This window comes from Gorilla gorilla, chromosome 6 (genome assembly GCF_029281585.2).
Source record: "Gorilla gorilla gorilla isolate KB3781 chromosome 6, NHGRI_mGorGor1-v2.1_pri, whole genome shotgun sequence".
Classification (NCBI taxonomy): Eukaryota; Metazoa; Chordata; class Mammalia; order Primates; family Hominidae; genus Gorilla; species Gorilla gorilla.
Window position 1 is genome coordinate 163440341 of NC_073230.2, and position 24464 is coordinate 163464804.

General features: G+C 42.5%; 1 protein-coding gene across 5 annotated transcripts in view; it reads left to right on the plus strand.

Annotated features, from left to right (window-relative positions):
- Positions 1 to 24464, plus strand: part of DPP6 (dipeptidyl peptidase like 6) — a 1146878-nt gene that overhangs the window by 839751 nt on the left and 282663 nt on the right. The window contains exon 6 of one of the 5 annotated variants that reach the window (XM_019031375.4): positions 3316 to 4053. The exons of the other annotated variants lie outside the window; for them this stretch is intronic. Coding sequence (XP_018886920.3) covers positions 3316 to 3750 — 435 coding nt within the window. The 3' untranslated portion in view covers positions 3751 to 4053. Of the gene's footprint in view, positions 1 to 3315; positions 4054 to 24464 lie in introns of those variants that run through there. 5 annotated transcript variants of the gene reach the window in all.

A 24464-nucleotide genomic window follows, 5' to 3' on the forward strand; every position in this document is an offset into this window, starting at 1 on the left:
ACTCCACAGGAGTGGGCTCCCATACCCGTGCACACCCACGGGGCCCACAGCACTGTTGACGGTTTTCCGATTTCCTGCCTATGAGTCCCCACACTCCAAGGGACTTTGAGATGCTTAAAGGTGGCTTGGGACATGGCTGATCCACAATAGAGCCTCGGGAAATATCCGACCCATTGCAAAATGGACCGTCCCCCACCCCCATGCGGTTTCAGGGCCGCTCCCAGGCTGTGAGTGTTTATGTGAAGGGAGTGGTTGCCACGTCGCTCGGGACGCCCATCCTGGCAATGAGCAGCTGCAGCTTCCAGGATTTTACCTTCTTAAATGCACTTCTGTTAAGCTGTGCATGTAAGAGGTCTGTTCTGTTGAAATATTTTCCAGAGATTTTCATACTAAGGAGGCCTTTATTGTTATAAATATTTAAACCTGCTTTGCAGCCGGTCACTATGATTACTCAGCTCAGAAAGCATGCACAAAGCCTGCCTCTAGTGGACGATCCTGTGCTATTCATCGGCCTCTCTTAAATGTCTTCCTGATTTCAATTTAAAAGCGTATCTTTATATAACATATCAAATTTAACTTTTTCTTTTTAAAAATATGTGTAGCTAGTTTTTGTTGTGCAATTCTATGAGCTTTAAGACCTGGATAGACTTGTGTAACCATCACCACAAATTGGGATACGGAACAGCCCCATCACCCCAAAAAATTCCCCCTGCTCTGCTTCCTTCAGGGCAAGCCCTCCCTCCACCCCTAGCCCCTGGCAGCCACAGACCTGTCTACAGTCTCTGTAGTTTAGCCTTTTCTAGAAGGTCATATAAATGGCATCAAGCAGTATATAAAGACTAGCTTCAAAGTGGAGAAAACTTCAGACCTCTACGGCATTTTAATGCCCGCATAGTCTTAGTCTTTAGGGTAGTTTTGCTCTAAAAATGTTTTTGCTGTTTTGGTGAAATATGTAATACTAGGATAGACTATGGAAGATGTGCTTACTGAGTTCTTACCCTCAATGTCAAAAACCCAACAGACTTTCATTACTGCATCCCCTCTGTACAGGATCAAAGTGCCCACCCTTAGAAAGTCTGATGAGACAGAGAAGAATGACTCGCAAGGATCAAGAAAGACAGGCTGAGTGAGCGGTGTCCTGGCCTGAAGCCTCTGAGCACTGCGGTTGTCCCTCAGCACCCGTGGGGAGTGGTTGCCGGAACTCCCACGGGTACCAAACTCCACAGATGCCCAAGCGCCTTAGGTAAAATAGTGTAGTATTTCCCTATAACCTACACGCATCCTTCCGTGTACTGGAAATCATCTCTAGGTTACTTGTAGAATTAAATACAATGTAAATGCTATGTAAAAAGTTGCTCTACTGTACTGCTTAGGGAATAATGACAAGAAAAAAATCTGTACATGTTCAGTACAGATGCACCCATCCTTTTCTTTCTTCCCGAATCTTTTTGATCCTTGGTGGTTGAATTTGTGGATACAGATCTCACAATACTCAGGGCCGACTGTAATTCTGAAGGAGGGGGCTTTGGGGCGGGAGCCTACAGGCAGCTGGAGGCAGGGCACTGGGGACTTGGAAGTGAAAAAGTCAGTCATGAGCATGGGAGAAAGGAGAGGAAGGCAGGGGAAGGCACACCAGGTGAAAGAACCCCCTAAGTGCAGGCTTGAGGTGGGATGGCACAGTGAGGGCAGGAGAGGGAGGATAGATGGTCCACCTGGAGCAGACAGTATATGCAGTGGAGGGGCAAGCAGGCAGGCCAAGGTGGGGCTGAGTGTCTGGGGTTGACCCTTGTTGCCACCGTCTTGGAGGGAGCTGAATGGTTCCAGAGTAGAGGCCGATGCCACGTGACCAGGTGAGGTGTCTTGCTGAGACCGGGCACAGTGGTTCATGCCCATAATCCCAGCGCTTTAGGAGGCTGAGGCAGGAGGATTATTTGACCTTAAAAAAAATTGTTCTGTTGAACTTATTGCCTTGAGACAGAGGAGCTTTCCCAGGATGGCCATTTCCTACCTGCCGGCCTCAGCTCCCATCGCCTGCCCTTATGCCCACTAAACGCGCTTGTCAAATCTCATGGTTAAGGAGCCACGGGTTATGGTTTTGGCCCCATAGATAGAGGGATAAATTTGCTGGAGGGCCTGTGGGAGTCTTTGGCTCTCTTGCAAGAGGAATACAGAGTTGGCCCTTCTCTTCCCCACTGTCCTTGCCTTCATGAAGCTGTGCTGCCCAGGCTGTCAGGGTGGGACACGGAGCCCAGCCCCTGATGGCACCATCCATGTGTTGCTCTCGATCCCTGTTCTCTAGATTTGCTAAGCCAGAAAAATTAGCCTGATTTGTCTAAGCGTCTGCCCATCGGGTTTTCCCTTACTTGCCACTAAATGAGTCCTGAGTGGCTTTGCTCGTGCTGTTTCCTCCACCTGGATCTCCTTCTCTACCTTTTCCAGCTGGTGATCTCTTCCATCCAGAAATTTAACTTCGGTCTCAGTGAGCACCTCCCCAGATACCCCAGGCATCAAACACAATCATTGCTTACAGGGCTGTGTCCCTTATCAAGGAGCTGTGAGTCCCTCATGAGCAGGAACTGCTCCTTACTTCTCTTTGCACCTGGAAGGTCATAAATGATCAGCAAATATTCGTTGGATAAATGAAAGAACAAATGAATTCCATAGAAACAAGCAAGGGAAAAATGGGAAATGATTTCATCAATTCTTGCTAAGTCACAGGCTTTCTTCCTTCACAAAAGGATGTGCAAGAGAGTTGAGGATCTTGAGTCTGACAAGCAGAGAGATGCTTCTTCTCGTATTTATTATCAAAGCTTCGCCATTAATCCCTGCAGGGTCAGTGAACACATGTCAGCTCTGCACTCGGTCCTGCTGCACTTAGGTGGATTCTCACCAGAGGTCAAAGGCTATCAGCTCACTCCTTTTGTCTGATCAATGCCTTAGGTGGCTGCTCTCATCCTGACTTGAGCTAAATTGGATGATCTGCCTGGAGACTTAGAACCTTATTCCTCCCCCCAACCATTCCCACTGCCTTTGCCTTGATCTGGACTCTTCTCTCCTCTTGCCGGGACCAATGCTGCCGCTTCCCACCTGTCCTTCCCTCCTGTGCATCCCACACAGCCTGCAGCTAAGCATGCTTCTGAGCAAGACACAGCTTCATGCAAAATATTGTACCTCTGCTTGAAGACCCAATGTGAACATTGCCCATTGATTTTTGTTTCTCGATCCCCAACTTCCCATGCCCCAAAATAGCATCCTGGGACCATAGAAATGGAATTGAGCTTTCTAAAATGATTCTGCCCATCTCCCACTTTACAGACGAAGAAAGTGAAGTCCAGGAAGTTGACGCTGCCTCATTCAAAATCATGTGACTCATTAGCAGTAAGTCAAGCCTGTAGCCCAGCTTGTCACCAGGGCTGTTTTCTTCATTACATCACCATGTCTCTTCCTCTTCACTGCCTGCATGACTATGTCTCAGCAGTCAATGGATACAGCACAGCATTGCCAGCTTGCCATGTACAAGGGGGATCTGTTTCAGATATTCCATGGAGACACTGGCTGGAGGATTGCAGGAGAGTCCCAGGAGGCAGGATTGCCAATGGCACCAGGCTTCGCAGCCATGCACCTGCAGCCCTCAGGCAGCACTGTCCATTGTCATACGAGTGTGGCAGGTGTGAGGCATCGCATCTGCTCAGCCCGGTGATAATGCACAGCAGCTACAGGCAGATTTCGGGCCAGAGAGCAACCGAGTGAGCCTTGCAGCCTCTGCTGCCAGCACGGACTTGTTCCTTCAACACTAGTGGAGAGAGACACGCTGTCACCAGGCCCAAGAAATACTGCCTTCCCCATCCTATCCCTGGTCACTGGGTGCCCGCAGAGTGTCCCAGAGGAGGGAGGGAGGGACCCTCCACTGGTTCAAGTGGCCTGTTCTCAGAGATGCAGCAATGGACCCTCGTGAATACTGAACTGATAATCATGGGAAGGAGACTGGCTCTCCTGGATTCCATCATGATTCCTCTGAGTGACAATGTGATGTTGGCCGACTGTGTCTTCTTCAGAATATCATATACACTTGAGGTCTCCAGGAGCCTCCAATTACATTATTTTCCTGGCTCATACAGTGACAAGTAATTCTTATCCTGGATTCCTCGTTACTGAGACTTTTCTTGCCTTTTTTGTTAGCTTATGATTTATTCTAGGACTTCCTCCAACAGATTATACTTAACTGTCTACCTCAGTCTCTGGAAGTTTTAAAAATGTTCAGCTAAATAAAAGAAGTATATTCTCCCTGGGAACCAAACACCCATGGGCCTCACTGAATTAATAATTTATTTATTTCTAAAAAAAGGTTTTATTAATTAAATCAAAATTTCATTGTAATTTTAAAATAATCTTGTGGTCTTTCTCCATGTGTCTGAGGCTTGTAATCACTCTTATTGTCCTGTGAATTCTGATATGCAGTTACCTGCTAGCTTAGTGGTTAAACATTTTCTCTATTAATGAGCAGGAGGCTTATTAAACTGTGACAGTTTAGACTATTCTTTCAAGGCCATTGATCAGTGGAAAAACAGAATCTGGATGCTAAAAACTGTGCCCATGTGGATTAATTTACCCCCATCTTTCCCTGAGCCATCACCTGAGTATTTGTTCCTAGGTTTGTTGGCTGCATTTGCTTAATTTTTATCTTGTGATTTCATTGAGAGGTGTAGTTGAGTGGGTGTACTTACAGCTTCTGTTCCTGTTTGAAATATCATTTGGAAACCTGATCACACCCTGCACAAGTATGCTTGTGAGGCATACTAATTCAATACCATTTGAGCGGGTGCCTCCTAACGCTGCCCTCCTCAACCTTTCTCAGCATGAATGTACGCTTTTTCATGTGCTGATTTTAACATAATCTTTGGTTCACAGTAACAGAGAATTTTGTTTGAAAAAATTCAGGGATTGAAGGGATATTGACATGTACCTAGTCACCATCTATCACTCCATCTCAGGAGCAAGTGTTCCTTGCTCTCGTGACTTTGTCCTGGTGACACAGAATTCATCCTTGTAGACCACTTACTTTCTTCCCAGGCTGGGCAGTTCTGGCTTTTGCAAAGTTCTTCATCAGCTAATTTAAGTCTACTTTTTAAAACTTCCCATCTGCTGAATCTCATTCCACCTTTTACGCGGCAGTGTCCACTGCGCTTTCTGCAGTGACGGAAATGGTCTACAGCTGCACTGGCCAAGATGGTAGCATTACCCACACGTGGCTCTTGAGCATGGGGAATGTGGCTGGTCTGACGAAGGAACTCAATTTGTAGTTTTCTTTCATTGTAATCAACTTAAAATTACATAGGCCATATGTAGCTAGTGGCTACCCTATTGGGCAGTACAGTTCTAAAGCAATGCTGAATATTTAACGACCTTCAGATATTTGCAGACAGCTCTCCTATCCACATCTTGAGCCTTCTTTGGCCCAGCCGAACAAGTGTTTCAGATCATGCCTCTGGACTCCTTTCTGTCTCCGGACTTCGTAACAGCATGGTCACCCTTCATTCACCTCGTTAGATATCTGAAGTAATGATGGAAGTAATCGATTGAGTAAATTAGTGAATGAATATGTGATTTTAATTCTTCACATAAACCTCATCCTAGCTAATCCTCTTGTCTTCTTTATAAGCTGAGGTTTTTGGTTTTATGACTGTGGGTGGGAAGAGGGGATGCAGAGGATAGGACCAAGCAAGGTCATATTTTCTTTAATAATCACATCCCCACCTGTTTCCCAGTTGGGAAAAACACAAACCGATTTGCTCTTGGGTACCACTAGTTTATTATAATAAGATGTACAAAGCAAGGCAGACGACCCTGCAGTGATAGCAGGGATGGTCACTTGTTTGGCAGAATGGCCCAGGGGAGCATCTCTAGCCGTTTCAATCCCAAGAAAGCACCTTTGGGTAGAAATGATGCGAAACCAACCTGTACATCGAAATCTATTTTTTATTATTCAAAAATTACAACCTGGTCTTCTGAAACTTATTTTTTTATGCTTTTACATCTCCTACAGCCTTACACATAATTTCTAGTGTCTTTTTAGAACCTCTCCGTATTGTAACATTTAGTGCATTCTCAGCAGTGGGTATGGTCCGTGTTATGTTTGCATTTGAAGTAGAAGAGCTAAGCTAAAAAATATGCCTTTGTTTACTAATAAGGTAGATACTATTTTTTTGTTGCTGTTGTTTGATGTGGAGTTTAACTCTTGTTGCCCAGGCTGGAGTGCAATGGCTCAATCGTGGCTCACTGAAACCTCCACCTCCCAGGTTCAAACGATTCTCCTGCCTCAGCCTCTCGAGTAGCTGGGATTACAGGCATGTGCCACCACACCCAGCTAATTTTGTATGTTTAGTAAAGACGGGGTTTCTCCATGTTGGTCAGGCTGGTCTCGAACTCCCGACCTCAGGTGATCCACCCACCTTGGCCTCCCAAAGTGCTGAAATTACAGGCATGAGCCACCACGCCCAGCCGATACTATTTTTTACTCAAACCAAAAAATATATTCTGCGAGTAAGTGATTATTGACTATCCACTGTATCTCAGCCCATAATGATGGCCTCGACAAGGAATGAGATGGCCACAGTCAGTGTCACCCACTGGACCACAGTGATGGGCGTGGTGAACCAAGAAGTGTGGACATGGCACTGTGCTGGGTTACAGTAGTGAGGGAAGCAAGCTTAGACTAGGGAGCAAAATCAACCTGTGATGAGTTGTGCCTTCCTTTAAGCATCTTGGCATTTGTTGTTGGCATTGAGGTTATAGACCGGTGGTGCAAAGACGAGGCCACAAGGGCCACTGGAGAAGAGGGAGGAGAGCCCAATGACTAGAAACTGGAAGGACAGCTACACGTTTCCCCCTCTGATTCTTTAATTCACCCACAACATATGCCCATGGTGAGTGAGTTCTTCAATTGCAGGCTTTTGGTACAGGAAATGAGCTCTTGCTAGAGATTTAAGACGGAGTCAAATCATGGGTCTAGCCCTAATGATGAGTAACTGATGGTGAGGATGAGAGTTGTGACAGTGCTGGTGGTCATGAGGAGGATGAGGATGATGAAGAAGAAAACAGCAGTAACAAGGACGATGATGAAAACCTGCTAATTATGGTGCTGATGCCAGGGATAATTATGGTAGTGATAATGATCATGATCCGAGGAGGACTTACTGTCATTATTTCTCAGTGGCTTCTCTTTGAGTAGAGAGTGAGATAATTAAAGTCTGGAAGGAGACAGGAACAGGGGGCGTGCAGCTCCTCAGATCCATGGGTCCCGCCCAGCTGCACGCTGGGAGTGAAACTATCAAGATTAAGAGCTATGCTGTTTCAGCAGCGTTTCCACTGTCTAAATATAAACAGCCTCAGGCCCTGATCCAGCAGAGGAGACCACAGCTGCCAAATGCATCGCCAGCTGCAGGCCCTGGCTGGGTTTCTTTAGGGGAAAAGGCCGTCCTGGCATGGACAGGTTCCAAAAGGCATGAGCCTGCGAATAGAATTTGAGGTTCAAGGAATGCTAGACTGTGTCTCTGTGTTCAGGGTCACAGAGCGAGTCTGAAGGGAGCAGGATGAGGACATGGGTGCCCTGCCTCCAGGGCCTGTGCTCTCTGCTGGTACAGACAAGGGCCTGGTGAGATGGTAGAACATGGGCGGCTACTGCAGTGGTGCCACCTGCGTAGGAAGACGGGAATCTAGTGGGGATGGGCAGGGGCCAGGCTCCCTTTGCTCTCGCAGGCACCCAGCTCCAGTGGCCCCTCTGTCCCAGCTACAGATGGACTTTGAGATCTGATGAGAGGATCTGCTGTTATCCCACCTCTGGATCAACGGCGCCATCATCGGTGCCCCAGCTAGCGAGCAGGTGTGGGCCAGATAAGGCTTGACGGGTCCACATGTGCGTTCTGGCTTAAGACACTGCTTATCTTGACTCAGGGAGAGAAGGAAATGGAAGAAGAAGAAGAAAGAAGATGCATTTAAAACATATTACCAAACTAATGCCGTGAACACATGAAATGTCAGCCTTTTGATTCCCTCCTGCCAATACGCATCCGTTTATCCAGTGCTGACTTACTCAGCCCTGAACATGCACCAGGCACTCTCGCAGGCACAGGGAATACTGTGGTGGGCAGAGCCGGGGAAGCCCCTGCGTTCGTGGATCTTACATCCTGCTGGAAAGACTGCCCATAAATAAATGTGTTTATGACGTGTCGGGCAGGACACGTGCTCTACAGGAAAGTGACGTAAGGTAAAGGACAGGGAGCAAAGGGGCGTGTCTCGGGGAGGACGGCAGGGATAGCCTTTCAAGGAAGTCACATGGAAGCAGTGGCCCAGCAGATGCAGGACAAGGTCCTGTGATCCGAGGAGGGGTCTCAGGGTGGAGGGACAGGGAGCAGGCCAGTGTGGCTACAGTGCATGATGTCCAGGATGAGCAAACGGAGTGATGTTTGAACATGTCATCTGGGAAAACTGCACACAGGGGCAGGCTCACAGCCACTTTTTCCCCAGCTGATCTTGCTTCCTCTGTTACCAAACCACACTCAATACAGCCTCGCAAACTGAGCAACAGAGGAGGGGGAACACAACTAATACCCCATTTGGCAGGCTGGCTGAAGGCTGTTGAAGAAAGAGCAGAAACACCTGGTAATCCTTGCAGGCATCACCCAGGCTGCAGGCCGGAGCTGTCATGGGACAAGCAGGAGGCTGGAATGGAGCTGGGATGGGAAGGAGCACAGGCCATCAGCTTCCCAGTCCCCGTGTTAATTGTGTAATATCATCACAGCAGGGTAGGATGCCCTGTGAGGGCACCTGACAGGTGTTCATCACATTCATCAGCATTGCCCTACCAACGACCGTCTTTACATCAGGCATAAATGCAGTTTACCGCACTCTGTGAGAACTGGGGATTAATAGCTCCGGTCCAGCTAGATTCTGATTTCCTTGGCAGGAGGAGGCAGAACAGCACACATCTTGACTGAGTAATCGTGCATTTTGCATGGTTAATAATTCTGAGAGCAGGAAAGCTACCTTCCTAGGATCATAGAGAACTGACTTTCTTTTCTACGAATCTTTGAAAAACCAAACAGATGGGATTTTAACTTAAGAGTTAGATTGCGCTCTTACACTGTGCTGTTCAAATTATGAATTGGCCTCACTTGGATGTTGGACTGTTGATTATCAACTCTGGCAAGCTCTTTATTCAGAATCTTAGGACATGCACATTAAAAGAAAAAATCCTCTCTTTGACCTGGTTGCCACCAATGTGTATCTACATAGGATGAAAAAATGCATCACGTACTCAGAAGAACGGACTGCAGCCCCGGAGCCCCAGTCCTTCTGCCAGCTCTGGAGCAGGGGGAGCTCCTGGATGCACCTGAGGTGTCAGGGTCCAAGAACCTGAGCCCTTTCCACATGCGCGGCTCTGTTCTAGGCACTCGGGGGAGCTCAAACAGAAAGAGAGTAAACCTGCTGCTCTTCAATCAGAGACCCAAGTCATACTCACAAATGATCAAGCTAGTGAACTGGATGGCATTTTCACAGCTAGATCATGTACTGCAATTATAGATTGTCACCATAAAGCTTTTGAGAGCAATTTAATAGTTAATAACATCCTAATTCTATGATATGAGTAATCTGTGCTCTGAGAGCGGCCTACATATAGGCAGGAGAACCATGAGGAGCTCTCAAAGAAAATGTGCCATATATTCAGGCACCTGGGGAGTGATTTTAGAAAGCGTGACCTTCCAAGGCAGTTGATTTTGGTTGTTCTTTAAAGGATCACTCTAGCAGTCCGGCCATTCTTATGGGTTCTCTGGTCTAGATGACCCTCATGGAGGATCTCCTAATCTTGCATTATTAGAAATGGCAGCTAAGTGGATTATGGATGGAAACCTTCATGTTGTAAAAACACACCACCAGAAGTCAACCGTTCTTATTTTGCCCACGTATTAATGTTATTTCCAAAACTGCCCGACAGCTCATGGGTGTAGGGGTTTAGGGGTCTATATTCCTTGCTAGACTCAAGCTCCTTGAAGGTAGGGAATATGTCTTATTCATTACTGTATCCTCAGTTTCTTGCCCCATTGTGCAAGCTAAATAAACAATGAATGAATCAATGAATCAATGAATGAATGATGAATAAAAGGAAATTTGTTAAATTCCCCTTAGATAGCAATAATTGGCCTTCTCACCCCAGGTTATCTACAGCCAGATACCATTTGGGTTATTGAATTCCTAGGATGTTCCTTGCCTCTCTGATTGTTTGCCATCTAATCATATCCACTCTTATGTTTTTATTTAACTTCTTAATATACATACCTGATTCCCACCTTTAAGTATCCTAAAGGAACACAATGCCTTATCTTGCTTCCTCTCCGCCCTTGGCACACACCACCTACCACAATGTTGAACTTATAGTAAACGATCAAGGACAAGCTTCGGACTAATGCAGTTGGATGGAATGGCTTCTGTGGCTTTCAAACAGAATTCTAGATCTGACCTAGACCAGACCCAGACCCTGCCTGGATGTCAGGACTTCCCTGTCTCTAGAGAGGCAGTGTGAACAGAGACACAGTGCCGGGCAGATTGTTCTGACCTGGCTCCCAGACCCAGGCCAGGGGCCAGGGTGTGTGTATAAGGGCATTTGTATTTTGATGGACTTTGTGGGTTTTTTAAACCCCAATTGTATCATTGATTTTTTTTTTTTTTGGCATTGACGTTAAGATTTTCATTCAATGGTAATGGATTTTAAAATTGCCCTGCCATGTGGAGTGTTACTAAAGCTCCTGTGGATGAAGGCTGTTGAGCGCCTGTGTCTGTGCTCACATTGGCTGCTTTGCTTTCCTTTCCTGCCTGACACGTCCTCTCCATCTTCCCCTTCTCCGTTGCCATCTTCCTGCCCTTGTCTCCTGCCAGCTTCCTCCTTTTCTGCACTCAGCCTTACCCTTTCTTCCCCTTATGCTTCCTTTCTGGGACTCCCAAACCCAACTGTGCTTTAGAGAAAGAGTCCTGGACTCAACGCCAGGGAAATGCATGCCCGTCTTCCTGCCTTGCTGCCTTCTACTCTGACCTTGAGAAGGTTATGAACTCTTGGGCTTCCGTTTTGCCATCTCTCAAGCCAGTGAGTTAGTCCATGGATGAAAGACTGCCCATCCTAGGATTATAAACTGGGTAAGATTTGCATCAATGTGAGTCTTCACACTGATGCTGGCTCCAGGTTTCCTTTCTCCACTGTGAGCTGAGTTAAAAACTCTCTATTAGGAGGCATTTCACATACCATTGTCGAGGAGGTGGGAAATAACAATTCCATTCATTTGCCAAGTAGAAAAGCCCTTGCCTTCTTGGTTCATTCAGCAGAGGGAAAAGTAAGCTTGGCAGAGGCAGGAATGGCCTTTATTTGCAAAGGAGGCCGTGCCTCACTGTTCTTCAACAGGATGCCTAATGAGTTAGAATTTGAGCAGCATGGCTGGGTGCAGTGGCTCACGCCTGTAATCCCAGTACTTTAGGAGGCTGAGGCGGGCAGATCACAAGGTCAGGAGTTCGAGACCAGCCTGGCCAACATGGTGAAACCCTGTTTCTACTAAAAATACAAAAAAATTAGCCAGGCATGGTGGCAGGCACCTATAATCCCAGCTACTCAGGAGGCTGAGGCAGGAGAATCGCTTGAACCCAGGAGGCAGAGGTTACAGTGAGCCAAGATGTGCCGCTACACTCCTGCCTGGGCGACAGAGCGAGACGCCATCTCAAAAAAAGAAAGGTTATGCCTCACAGGTTCTGACATTCAGTAGGATTTGCACTTTGGCGCATTTTTCTTTGTACGTAAAAGCCTTATCTCACTTCTAGAACAGTGCAGTACTTAACTTTTTCCAGGATTAGGTATTCATTTCAGTCATGAAAAAGAAAAGGGCATTTGACCCAAATTACAAAAACTATTGAGGTAAAACTGCCCTATTTTTTCCTTCATGCTTTCATTGAAAAATGCAGTGACTGTCTGCTGCTGGATGAGTGTGGATTTGGGGGCTCTGAGGGATGGAGAAGGAGAGGCGTGACTCGCACGTGTCAGGAATTCACATTCCGGCTGACGCGGGAACACGGGCGGCGTATAGACATTGTACAGACATTGTAAAGACATTCGAGCACAATTTTGAGAAAACATGAAAGGATTTCCACACGTCTTTATGTCCTCTGTATATTAAGGTGTTAAGACAATGGATAGCAAGAGAAAGATGGGATTTTGTGGCAGAAACTTCCAAAAAAAAAAAGTTGACATGGAGCAGGTCCTCAAAGCAGGAGGCCTCAGAGTACCTTGTAGTTTAAGTAGGAGGGAGGACTGGGGTATCTGGAGATGGGAATGGAATTACCAGAGGAGAGGAGCATTGAAGAAATGGCATCAACACTGAAGAATGCGCTGCTTCATAAGAATAATGAGCCCTTAAATGCCAGTCTGAATCTTAGCTTGACAAATGAGGCGAATCTGAACACCTTTGGGATAATAATAGCACCTTGCTCTATTTGAGATAAGATCCATTTCTTCCGACTTCTGAAAGGAATTATTGTATCGGTCCATTTGTTTTATTTTAGGAAATTTTAAAATATGAGGTAGAAAGAAAAGTATAAAGTATTCTCAAAGTTATTAGCTAATAATTGGCTGATGTCACTCAGGTGGTTATATAATAAATTGTCTCAGTATCATTAAATTCTAGAAGTCCAGAAGAAGGAGTCAAGGACTTCTTAGTATTTTGAGGCAGACGGAAGAACTACAAAAAAACCTCAGGGCAGGAAAATTGGACCTGTTCCAGGCCCTGAAAGCTGGTGTGATTTGAGTACAGTGAGAGAGAGACAGACAGACAGAGAGACAGAGAGGGAGAGAAGACAGAGAGAGAGAGGGTGGGGAGACAGAGAAGGAGAGAAGACAGAGGGGAGAGAGAGAGAGACAGTGGGGGCCAGTAGGGGAATGGAAGCACAATTGTGGGTTGGTATCTCCTGGCTCAATGCCTAATGAGTTAGAATTTGAGTAGCATGGCTGGGCACGGTGGCTCATGCCTGTAATCCCAGCACTTTGGGAGGCCGAGGCAGGCAGATCACAGGGTCAGGAGATCGAGACTATCCTGGCTAACACAGTGAAACCCCGTCTCTACTAAAAAAAGAAAAAAATACAAAAAATTAGCCAGGCGTGGTGGCAGGCACCTGTAGTCCCAGCTACTCAGGAGGCTGAGGCAGAAGAATTGCTTGAATCCAGGAGGCAGAGGTTGCAGTGAGCCAAGATCGTGCCACTGCACTCCAGCCCGGGAGACAGAGTGAGACTCCATTAAAAAAAAAAAAAAAATTGAGTAGTATATTACTTTGCTAGGGCTGTCGTAACAAAGTGCTACAGAGACTGGGTGTCTTCAACAATGAAAATGTATTGTCTCAAGGTTCTGGAGGCCAGAAGTCAGAGATCGAGGTGTCTGCAGGGTGGGCTCTTGCTGAGGCTGTGAGGGAGTGCTGGCTCCAGGCCTCCTTCCTGCATCTGGTGGTTTTCTGGCAATCTTTGGTGTTCCCAGGTGCACCAATGCATCTCCAGCCTCTGCCTTCATCTTCACATGGTGCTCTCCTTGTGTGCATGTCTGTCTCTGTGTCCACATTTTCCCTGTTTACACCGACACCAGTCATTTGGATAAGGATCTTTTTTAATGACCTCATTTTAATTTGATCGCCCCTGCAAAGGCTCCACCTCCCAATAAAGTCCCTTTCTAAGTCCTGAGGATAACGACTCCAACATGTCTTTTCTAGGAGACACAATTCAACACCTAGAAAACAGTTAAGAAAAAAAAGAGAAAATTTGGTAATTGTCTTCTGTACAGACTTCTATTAAAACAATGAGATGTTTATTTACCAAAATCAGGACCAAATTACAGGCCAGTATTAATATATGAAACTGCTTGCATTTCACATGTACACTTAAATTTCCAGTCCTGATTTTCATACCAAGAAACATGGCCAAATCATCACTTCATAAAGGAAAACCATTTTGGAAGGTAAAAAAGACAATTACTGTTTGAAACAGTCTAACATTGAACTTTAGATGTAAACTATGCCGAGCAAACATTTTTTCCAGGTAACGTTATTTGTTGCAGACAGCCCTTGGCCATTGTGTAGATCCCAAATGTGGTGAAATGTGAGCTCCCAGATCATTGCTCAGTTTCCAGCTGCCATCCCGAGTTTGTTGGTGTCACTGATTCCAAGAACAAAACACTGGTGCATGAAATTAACAACCTTATAAATAGATGACAGCACGTCTGTTAGACAAAAGGCTGCAGTTATCCCCTGGAAACAATCAAACACAATTCCAGTAAAAGTCTTGCCAAATATCTCTTTGTAATTCAAGGAACCTAACAACAGACGATATGCAGTGCCTCCTTGTTTATGTTCTGGAACTCAGCGCTGCTGCAGTGTAACTGAGAACAGGCTAGTACAACCCACAGGCATCTTGAAGTGTGCAAGGAGGCTCAGAGAGGTTTATAGCATTGTTGGTTTGTTTTGTTTTTCATGGTTCTTTATGTCATTGTTTGTTTTATGAAGTGTTATTTATAGTATGTTCATCCTTAGGGACTTTTCCTTGAAACCACCGCCTTTAATGCTGACGATTGGTGTTCCCATGGACCTTGGGTTAAAGGGGCCAAATGGTATAGATGCCCTGGGGAGAGCTTGCTGTTGGCCTTTGGGAGAGACCCTGCAGTAGTAGGTTTCAGCTCTCCCAGTGGCAGAGCTGGGTGATGACTGCACTTTCTTCTAAGGGCGATACATTTTGGGAATGTGCGTGGTGTGAGTTTTCTGCCAGCATCTTTATAGAGCAATGTGTACTTGCAAATAAATACAACCAAAGTCAACAAAAGAGCATATTGATGCTTTGGTAGAGAACTCAGCAGTCTCCCCTCTCTGTAGCATAAAATCCAGGGAAAACAAAGGCCCCACAATGGGGACAGATGGCCCCGCATAGGTCTAAGGACTGCCATTCCATTTTAAAGTTATAAAGTACTCTCACACTGTTTACCTCTTTTATTTCACAAAACCACCACATTAAGTGGACAGGGTAGAAGATATTATCCTCACTTTTTATATGGAGAAAACGTGGCTCAGGTGACGAGGTGAAAATTTGTGGGTAAGGCAAGAACTTTCTTTCTTTCTCAGTCAGTTCTCTCTACTCAAGTGGACTTTTTATTATTATTATTATTATTATTATCATTATACTTCAAGTTCTAGGGTACATGTGCACAACGTGCAGGTTTGTTACATATGTATACATGTTACATATGTATACATGTTGGTGTGCTGCATCCATTAACTCGTCATTTACATTAGGTATATCTCCTAATGTTATCCCTCCCCCAGCCCCCCACCCCACGACAGGCCCTGGTGTGTGATGTTCCCCACCCTGTGTCCAAGTGTTCTCATTGTTCAATTCCCACCTATGAGTGAGAACATGCAGTGTTTGATTTTCTGTCCTTGCGATAGTTTGCTCAGAATGATGGTTTCCAGCTTCATCTATGTCCCTTCTAAGCTGACCCCACTCCTTCCTTTCATGGTAGGCACACATGTACCGAGTAAAATGGCTGAATCTGGGCTCCAAAATGTTCTCTTCAGTCCCTCATGTTTTGGCAAACTTTCCTCTCTGCTGTGGCACTTCAATCCCGCTCTTCTCCATAAGGTCTATCCTTTTCTTCATAAAACTTTCTCATGGATGGCTCCAGTCCCAAATAAAGCTATCCTCCTGCTCCTGGCTTACTCCAATTTCCCAGCTCTTTTGGGAAATGTAAACTTTATGATGTCATTATTCCTTTTAGGTAACTTCCTTTTTTCTTTTCTGAGATGGAGTCTCACTCTGTTGACCAGGCTGGAGTACAGTGGCACAATCTCAGCTCACTGCAACCTCTGCCTCCTGGGTTCAAGCGATTCTCCTGACTCAGCCTCCTGAATAGCTGGGATTACAGGCACTTGCCACCATGCCCGGCTAATTTTTCATGTTTTTCGTAGACATGGGGTTTCACCATGTTGGCCAGGCTGGTCTCGAACTCCTGACCTCAGGTGATACACCTGCCTTGGCCTCCGAAAGAGCTGGGATTACAGGCGTGAGCCACCATGCCCGGCCCTTTTATGTAATCTCTTATCCTGTCCCAAAGACAATTTTACAAAATAATAATAAGTAGCACTTTTGAGTGATTAATAGGTGCCAGGCGCTATGTCAAAAACTTTCTGTCCAGTATCTCCTTTAATCTTCACAAGAAACCTACTGTGGTAACTCTTACACCATTTTATAGATGATGAAACCAAGGCTAAAGGAAATATGATGAAATGTCCAGGGTCACTCGGCTGGGAATTTGGGAAGCCAAGTTGGAAACTCAGATCTACTCATTTTCAAAGCTTGCACTTATTTTAAAGTAATGGCACATTTGGTTTGTTGTCATGGTTTAATCATGAACTATTTCAAGTGTACAGAAAAGTGCAGATGGCATTACTTAAAACCACTTGCAGCCAGGCGCAGTGGCTCACGCCTGCAATCCCAGCACTTTGGGAGGCTGAGGCAGGTGGATCACCTGAGGTCAGGAGTTTGAGACCAGCCTGACCAACATGGAGAAACCCCGTCTCTACTAAAAATACAAAATTTGCCAGGCGTGGTGGTACATGCCTGTAATCCCAGCTACTTGGGAGGCTGAGGCAGGAGAATCGCTTGAACCCTGGAGGCGGAGGTTGCGGTGAGCCATTGGACTCCAGCCTGGGCAACAAGAGTGAAACTCCATCTCAAGAAACAAAAACAAAAACGAAAAACCACTCACATCCAGAATGCTCAAATTTAACAAGTGTGATCTGTCTTGTTGAATGCGTCCAGGGTCTTGAAGGTGTGTATGTATTCTGATGCACTTCGGTGACGTATTGTAAAGTATGTCAATTAGGTCAAATTAGTTGATATTTTGTTCCAGTCTTCTATTTAATTACTTTTGCTGTGAATTACTGTGTAAGAAGTATTAAAATCTCTCATCGTATTTGGAGATTTGTCTAGTTCTCTTTTCATATCTGTCAAGTTTTGCTTAGTAAATATTGACGCTCTCACAGTAAGCACATATACATTTAGGATTTTCTTGTCTTATCATTGAATTGACCTTTTCATCATTATGAAATGTCCCTGGTAGTATTCCTTTGTCTCTGTTAATATTCTGTGTTCTTCAGTCCATTTGTTTGATAATAAGCCATTGCAGCTTTCTTTTGATTCATATTTGCCTGGTAGAACTTTTTCCATCCTTTTACTTCTAACCTCTTCATATGTTTACATTTAAAGTGTGTTTCTTATAAATAATATGTAGTTAGGTCTTGATTTTTTTTTCTTTCAGTGTGACAATCTGTGTCTTTTAAAAAGAATATTTAGAGAACAGATTAGCAAACTATGGCCCCTGAGCCTAATTTATCTTAGTGCCTATTTTTGTAAATAAAGATTTATTGGAAAACATCCATGAGCATTTGTTAGGTATTGTCCAAGGCTGTTTTTGTACTTCCAAAGTAGTTGCAATACAGACCGTATGGCTTGAAAAACCAAAAGCATTTATTATATGTCCCTTTATGGAAAATATGTGCTGACTCCTATTTTAAATGTTACATTTGATGTAATTGTCAGCATGATTTAATTGAAATCTACCATTTGCTATTAGGTTGGTGCAAAAGTAATTGTGGTTCTTGCCAGTAAAAGTAATACTTATTTCTTTATGCTTCTCTCTTCTGATTTTTGGTTCAATTTTTCCTGTCCTCTTTTGGCTACTTGAGTTTCTTATTATTCCAATTTATTTTCACTGTTGGATTAACAAGCTCTTTGTTTTACTTTTTAATGGTTGATCTATGTTTACAATGGACATTTTTAAGTTATCACAGTGTATCTTTGATTGATGGACCACTTTTGGTATATCGTGTAAAAGCCTACAGCAGTATTCTTCCATCATTTCACCATACCATCCTTTCTGATATTTTGTTGTTCATTTCATTTCTACATATGTTTAAATCCCATAATACATTGTTATTATTTGTAGTTTAGAAAATCAACTGTCTTTAAGAAAAAAAACAGCTTTATATTTATCTATTTCTTAATTCTTGTTTTTTTTTTGTTTTGTTTTGTTTTGTTTTGTTCTGAGATGGAGTCTCGCTCTGTTGCCCAGGCTAGAGTGCAATGGCACGATCTTGTCTCACTGCAACCTCTGCCTCCTGGGTTCAGGTGAGTCTCCCGCCTCAGCCTCCCATTTCTCGAGTAGCTGGGATTATAGGCACGCACCATCATGCCTGGCTAATTTTTTGTGTGTGTGTTTTTGTAGAGACAGGGTTTCACCATGTTGGCCAGACTGGTCTCGAACTCCTGACCTCAGGTGATCTGCCTGCCTCGGCCTCCCAAAGTTTTGGGATCAGAGGTGTGAGCCAGCATGCCTGGCCTATTTCTTAATTCTTAATCCTTTTTTTTTTTTTTTGAGACAGGGTCTTACTCTGTCACCCAGCCTGGAGTGCAGTGGTGCGATCTCTACTCACTGCAACCTCTGCCTCCCATCTTAATTCTTTTTTATAGAAACGAATTTCCTCTGGCTTTATTTTCTTTCTGTCTGAAGAATTTATTTAACATTGTAATGCTGGTCTACTGGCAATGAATTCTCTCAACTTTTGTTTATCTGAAGAATTATTTCACTTTCATTTTTTAAAGTTTTTTTGCTGCGTAAAGAATTTCAGGTGGACATTATTTTTCTTTCAGTACTTAACTATATCATTCCTTGTCTTCTGGCTAGCTTAGTTTCTGAGGGGAACTCTATTACCATTCTCATCTTTTTTTCCTTTGTGTATATGTTTCTTTTCTCTCTTGACTCATTCAAGATTTTATCTTTATCTTTGATTTTCAGCAGTTTGAATACAATGTGCATAGATGTCATTCTCTTTGTATGTAATTTGTTTAGAGTTTGTGAACTTTGCACATCTGTTTGTGGTAGTCTTCCATTCAGCCATGATTTCTTCATGTGTTTCTTCTGTCCCATCCTCTCTTGTTTTTCCTTTGGGGTCTACTCTTACATGGATATTCGGCCATTTTAATCATTCCAGGCTGGCTGGGTGCGGTGGTTCATGCCTATAATCCCAGCACTTTGGGAGGCCGAAGTGGGCAGATCACCTGAGGTCAGGAGTTCGAGACCAGCCTGGCCAATGTGGTGAAACCCCATCTCTACTAAAAATACAACAAAAATTAGCCGAGCTAATAATCCCAGCTACTCGGGAAGCTGAGGCAGGAGAATTGCTTGAAACCGGGAGGTGGAGGTTGCAATGAGCCAAGATTGTGCCACTGGACTCCAGCCTGGGTGACAAGAGTGAAACTCTGTCTCAAAAAAAAAAAAAAATTATTTCAGGCTCTGGACTCTCTGTTCTTCTTTTATTTACTTATTTACTTTTTCTTCTTTTCTCATAAATATAATGTTAAGAAGTAGAAGTCAGACATAAAAGAATAAAACTATGATGGTTCCATATCTGCAAAGTCAAAAAATGCCCAACTAATCTATGGAAATAAAAGTCAGGTTCGGATGTAGGGTTAGAATGTAATGATTGATAGGTGCACGTGGGATTTCTTAGTGTCTGATAAAGTTCTGTTTCTTGATTTGCATGGTTGTTAGACCAGGTGGGTTCACTGCAAAACTTCATGGAACTGTACACATGATTTGTGTACTTTTTCCGGACATGTTATTCTTTTACTTAAAAGTTTATTTTAAAAATCAAAAATAGCTTTCCGTGTGTTTTTCTTCTAAAAATCATACATTTTGTTTGGGTCCATAATCTTTTCAGAATGTATTTTTATTTATACTCTGGAGAAAATAAGTTTATTTTTCTCCTACAATAATAGTCAACTCTTCATCATGAATGTTGCATCATTTCCTGGTAGTTTTTATCATAATCTTGGCCATGTATGCACGATCCTTTTCTCGTCTTTCTCTTCTGTTCTATTTGTCTATCCTTACACACTACCACACATTAGACATTCTATAGCTTTATGACAAATCTTTGCACCTGATATGGTCAGTCCCTTCTAATTCTCTTCTTTAAAAATTGCCTTGGCTATTATTTGCCTTTTACTCTTCCATGTAAATCAGGAATCAGCTTTTAAATTTTATTAAAATTCCTATTGAAATGATATTGAATTGAGATACTAAGTTGGAGAGAATTGACTACTTTATGATGTTGAATTATCCCATCCTGGAATATGCTAGATAACATAAGCACAAAGACTTCTTTTAAGTCTTCTAATAAAATGTTATAATACTCATCATAGATGTCTTAAATATAATTTAGAATAATTACTTCTGTATAATTTTAAAATAGGGTAAATTAGTGCTTCTTTTTAATCACACACTTTGCATTGAGTGTTACCAGTGAAAGGAAATGCTAAAGACTCATTAGTAGGAATCTTGTATATAGTGAAGTTACCATTTTCTTGCTAAGTTCAAATGGTTGGATTCTCTTGGATATTCTATATGGACATTTGTAAACAATGACAGCTTTGTTTCTCCCCGTCCTTGCCTATCTCTTTTGTTTGTTTGTTTTGTGTCTTCCTACACTGGCTACTCTTTTCCATCCAATGTTAGCCCAGAAACCATGACAGCATGCACTTTAGTCTTCCTCTTAATTTAAAATGAATATTTCCATATTTTCATGCCTAAGTGTGTTTTCTGTATGCTTTGGTATCTCTTTTTTTTTGAGAAGATTAATATAGATCTCTTCTATCCCTTGTTTCAATTTTCATATTTTGAATTATAAATATGCGCTGTGTTTTCAAAGAATTTATTTTTCTTTGCATATAGAGGTGATCGTATTGTTCCTTTTTGTTTAATCTACTACTATAATGATTTACCTAAATGAAATGTCCAATATTAAACCAACCTTGATTACATTCCTAAAATACACCTTATTTAAATATGTTATTCTTTTTTAAATATACATTGACAGATGTACTTTGAGGGTCCTCATCTTTTTTTATTTGTACATTTTTAGTCAGTTTTATGAGCAAGAGGGTATCTATTCCATCTGAGCTTGATCCTCTGATGATTCATTAATTCCTTTTAAACTACTGTTTCACTTCCTTTAATGGTTATACTTCTATTCAGATATATTTCTTCCTGAGTCAATTCTAAGATTTGTTTAGAAAATTACCAATTACATTTAAATGTTCAAAATTATTTAATAAAGTTTTGTATATTTTCATATTATATTTTTCTACTAATTACATTTTCATTTTCTGTCCTTATAGTGTTTGTCCCTTTTCTGTTTTGATCTTGATCAATTTTTATATAATTTTGTATATTAGTACTATTCTCAAAGACCTATAGTTTGGTTTTCATTTTCTCTTTTTATCTTTGCTTAATCTCTCATTAGTACCTACTCGTATTGATTGATTCCTTCTTTCTGCTATCTTTGCATTTAATCTATTTTTAAATTTTTAAGATAAAATGTGGCACATTTATTTTCAGTTTTCTATCTTTTCTATGAAATAATGGGTACAAATTTTTCTCTATTATTTTAGCTGAATCTGTGAGTCTTGATACGGAGTGTTCATTACATTCAATGCTAAATATTTCATATTTTGCATTATAATTTTTTACTCATGTGTTATTTTGTTTCCGAATATATGCTTTATTTACCCTTTTCACAAAAAGTTGTTGATTATAATAAATTAGGAATTTTCTTAATTTATTACAATACAATCAAGAGTTTACTCAGTTTGAGATAAGATTTCTGTATATTTGAGACTTTGTATTTGATCAATTTTCATGACAAGGATTAATTTATAACCATTGAAGGAGGGCCCTTCAATTGGCCACTAGCTTATTAGTTATATTGTTGCAATATTCTCTATCCTTACTAGATTTTAGTCTCTATGACCTATCAGTTTTTGAGAGCAATGTATTAAACATCTTATAATTCTATACACTTTTGCCTTATGTATTATGAGGCCATGTTGCTAAATGCCTACAAGTTCAGGATTGTAATCGCTTCCTGATCAATTATTTCTTTTTATCATTAACTCTCCGTATTCCTAGCAATGAAATGTGTGTGTCTTTTTGTTTCCATTTCTATTTTCTCAAAGTTATATTTGTCTGCTGGGAGTATAATTGCACTAGTTTTTGTTTTCCTTTTGGTTATTTGCCTGGAATGTGTTTACCTAACCCTTACTTTACACCTTTCTTGGCCCTTATGATTTAATTATGTCCTTCCTGAATTGCATAGGTTTTTAAACATCTAACTTAAAGGAATTTAACCTGCCTATAATTAGTATGATTACAGTTGAATAACAGGTTTGAACTGTGCAAGTCCACTGATAGGTGAATTTTTTACAATATTTTAGAATAATTTTTGGACACATGACAATTTCAGAAAACTCACAGATGAACTGAGTAGCCTAGAAATATCAAAACAATTAAGAAAAGTTAGATGATCATAAATGCATAATATGTAGATACTAGTCTTTTTTGTTATTTTCTTCTATAAAATATACACAAATTATAAAAAGTTAAAATTGATCAAAACTTTTATACACACACATACTTATAGACTGTACATGGCAGCATTCACAGTCCAGAAAAATGTAAATAAATGTAAAGATACAGCATTCAACCACAACTGCATAAGATTAACTGTGGTGCATACTGTACTGTTGTAATAATTTTGTAGCCACCTGGTGCTGCTGTTATGGTGAGCTAAGTGTGGTAGATTGCAAGTAGCTGCATGAAATGCCACGCGATGCCAATCATCTCCACATGAGCAGCTCATTTCTCCAGTAAACTGTGGATCACAGGAAAAAGTGATCTCTCACGTATTTTTCCTCATGGGTAGTGCAGTACAGTAAACCTTAAATAAAACCATGGGACACATATGAAGTGCCACTAGTAATGCTGGGAGTGTTCCCATGAAGCAGAGAAAGTTAGGACATTGCAAGAAAAAGTTGAGCCGGACGCGGTGGCTCACACCTATAATCCCAGCACTTTGGGAGGCCAAGGCAGGCGGATCACGAGGTTAGGAGATTGAGACCATCCTGGCTAACATGCTGAAACCCCCCGTCTCTACTCAAAATACAAAAAATTAGCTGGGCATGGTGGCGGGCGCCTGTAGTCGCAGCTACTCAGGAGGCTGAGGCAGGAGAGTGGCATGAACCCAGGAGGCCAGAGCTTGCAGTGAGCCAAGATCACGCCACTGCACTCCAGCCTGGGCGACAGAGCAAGACTCTGTCTCAAAAAAAAAAAAAAAAAAGGAAAGAAAAAGTTGAATTGCTTGATGGGTACTATAGAGTGAATGGTTACCCACCATGTTAGACAGATGATTCATCTTGTAAACAGAAAACATGAGCTTATGATAGTCCTGTAAATGTATTTTCTTTTCCTTATGATGTTTATAACATTTTCTTTTCTCTAGCTTGCTTTATTGCAAGAATACAGCATATAATACCTATAATGTGCTAAATATGTGTTAATTGACTATGTTATTAGTAAAGCTATTAGTAGTTAAGTTTTGGAGGAGCCAAAATCATACATTTATTTTTAACTACACGGGAAGTTGGCATCTCTAATCTTTGTGTTGTTCAAGGGTCAACTGTACTGGTAAACTTGAACTATTCCTAAAATAATATTTAGTTTTTTCTTTTTTTTTCTTTTTTTTTTTGAGACAAGAGTCTCGCTCTGTCACCCAGGCTGGAGTGCAGTGGCACGATCTCAGCTCACTGCAAGCTCCGCCTCCCGGGTTCAAGCAATTCTCCTGCCTCAGCCTCCCAAGTAGCTGGGATTACAGGCATGTGCCACCACACTGGCTAATTTTTTGTATTTTTAATAGAGATGGGGTTTCACTGTGTTAGCCAGGATGGTCTTGATCTCCTGACCTAGTGACCCGCCCCCTCGGCCTCCCAAAGTGCCAGGATTACAGGCGTGAGCCACTGTGCCCCACCTAGTTTTTTCTAAATACCATGCTTGCATTTTTTAGGAGTGATCATATATATATATATATTTTTTTTTTTTTTTTTGAGATGGAATCTCGCTCTGTTACCCAGGCTGGAGTGCAGTGGCGCAATCTCAGCTCACTGCAACCTCTGCCTCCCAGGTTCAAAGGATTCTCCTGCCTCAGCCTCTTGAGTAGCTGGGACTACAGGAGCGTGCCACTACATCTGGCTAATTTTTTTTTTTTTTGTATTTTTAGTTGAGGTGGGGTTTCACCATGTTGGCCAGGCTGGTCTTGAACTCCTGACCTCAAGTGATCCGCCTGCCTTGGCCTCCCAAAGTGCCAGGATTACAGGCTGAGCCACTGCGCCCGGCCGATCATATGTTCTTTATTGCTGTTTTCCTTTCCAGTCATCCCTGTACTCATTTCATGTTATTGCTCTTGGGTATTTTGATTCCATCATTTTAACCTTCTGTCAATTAGTCAGAATA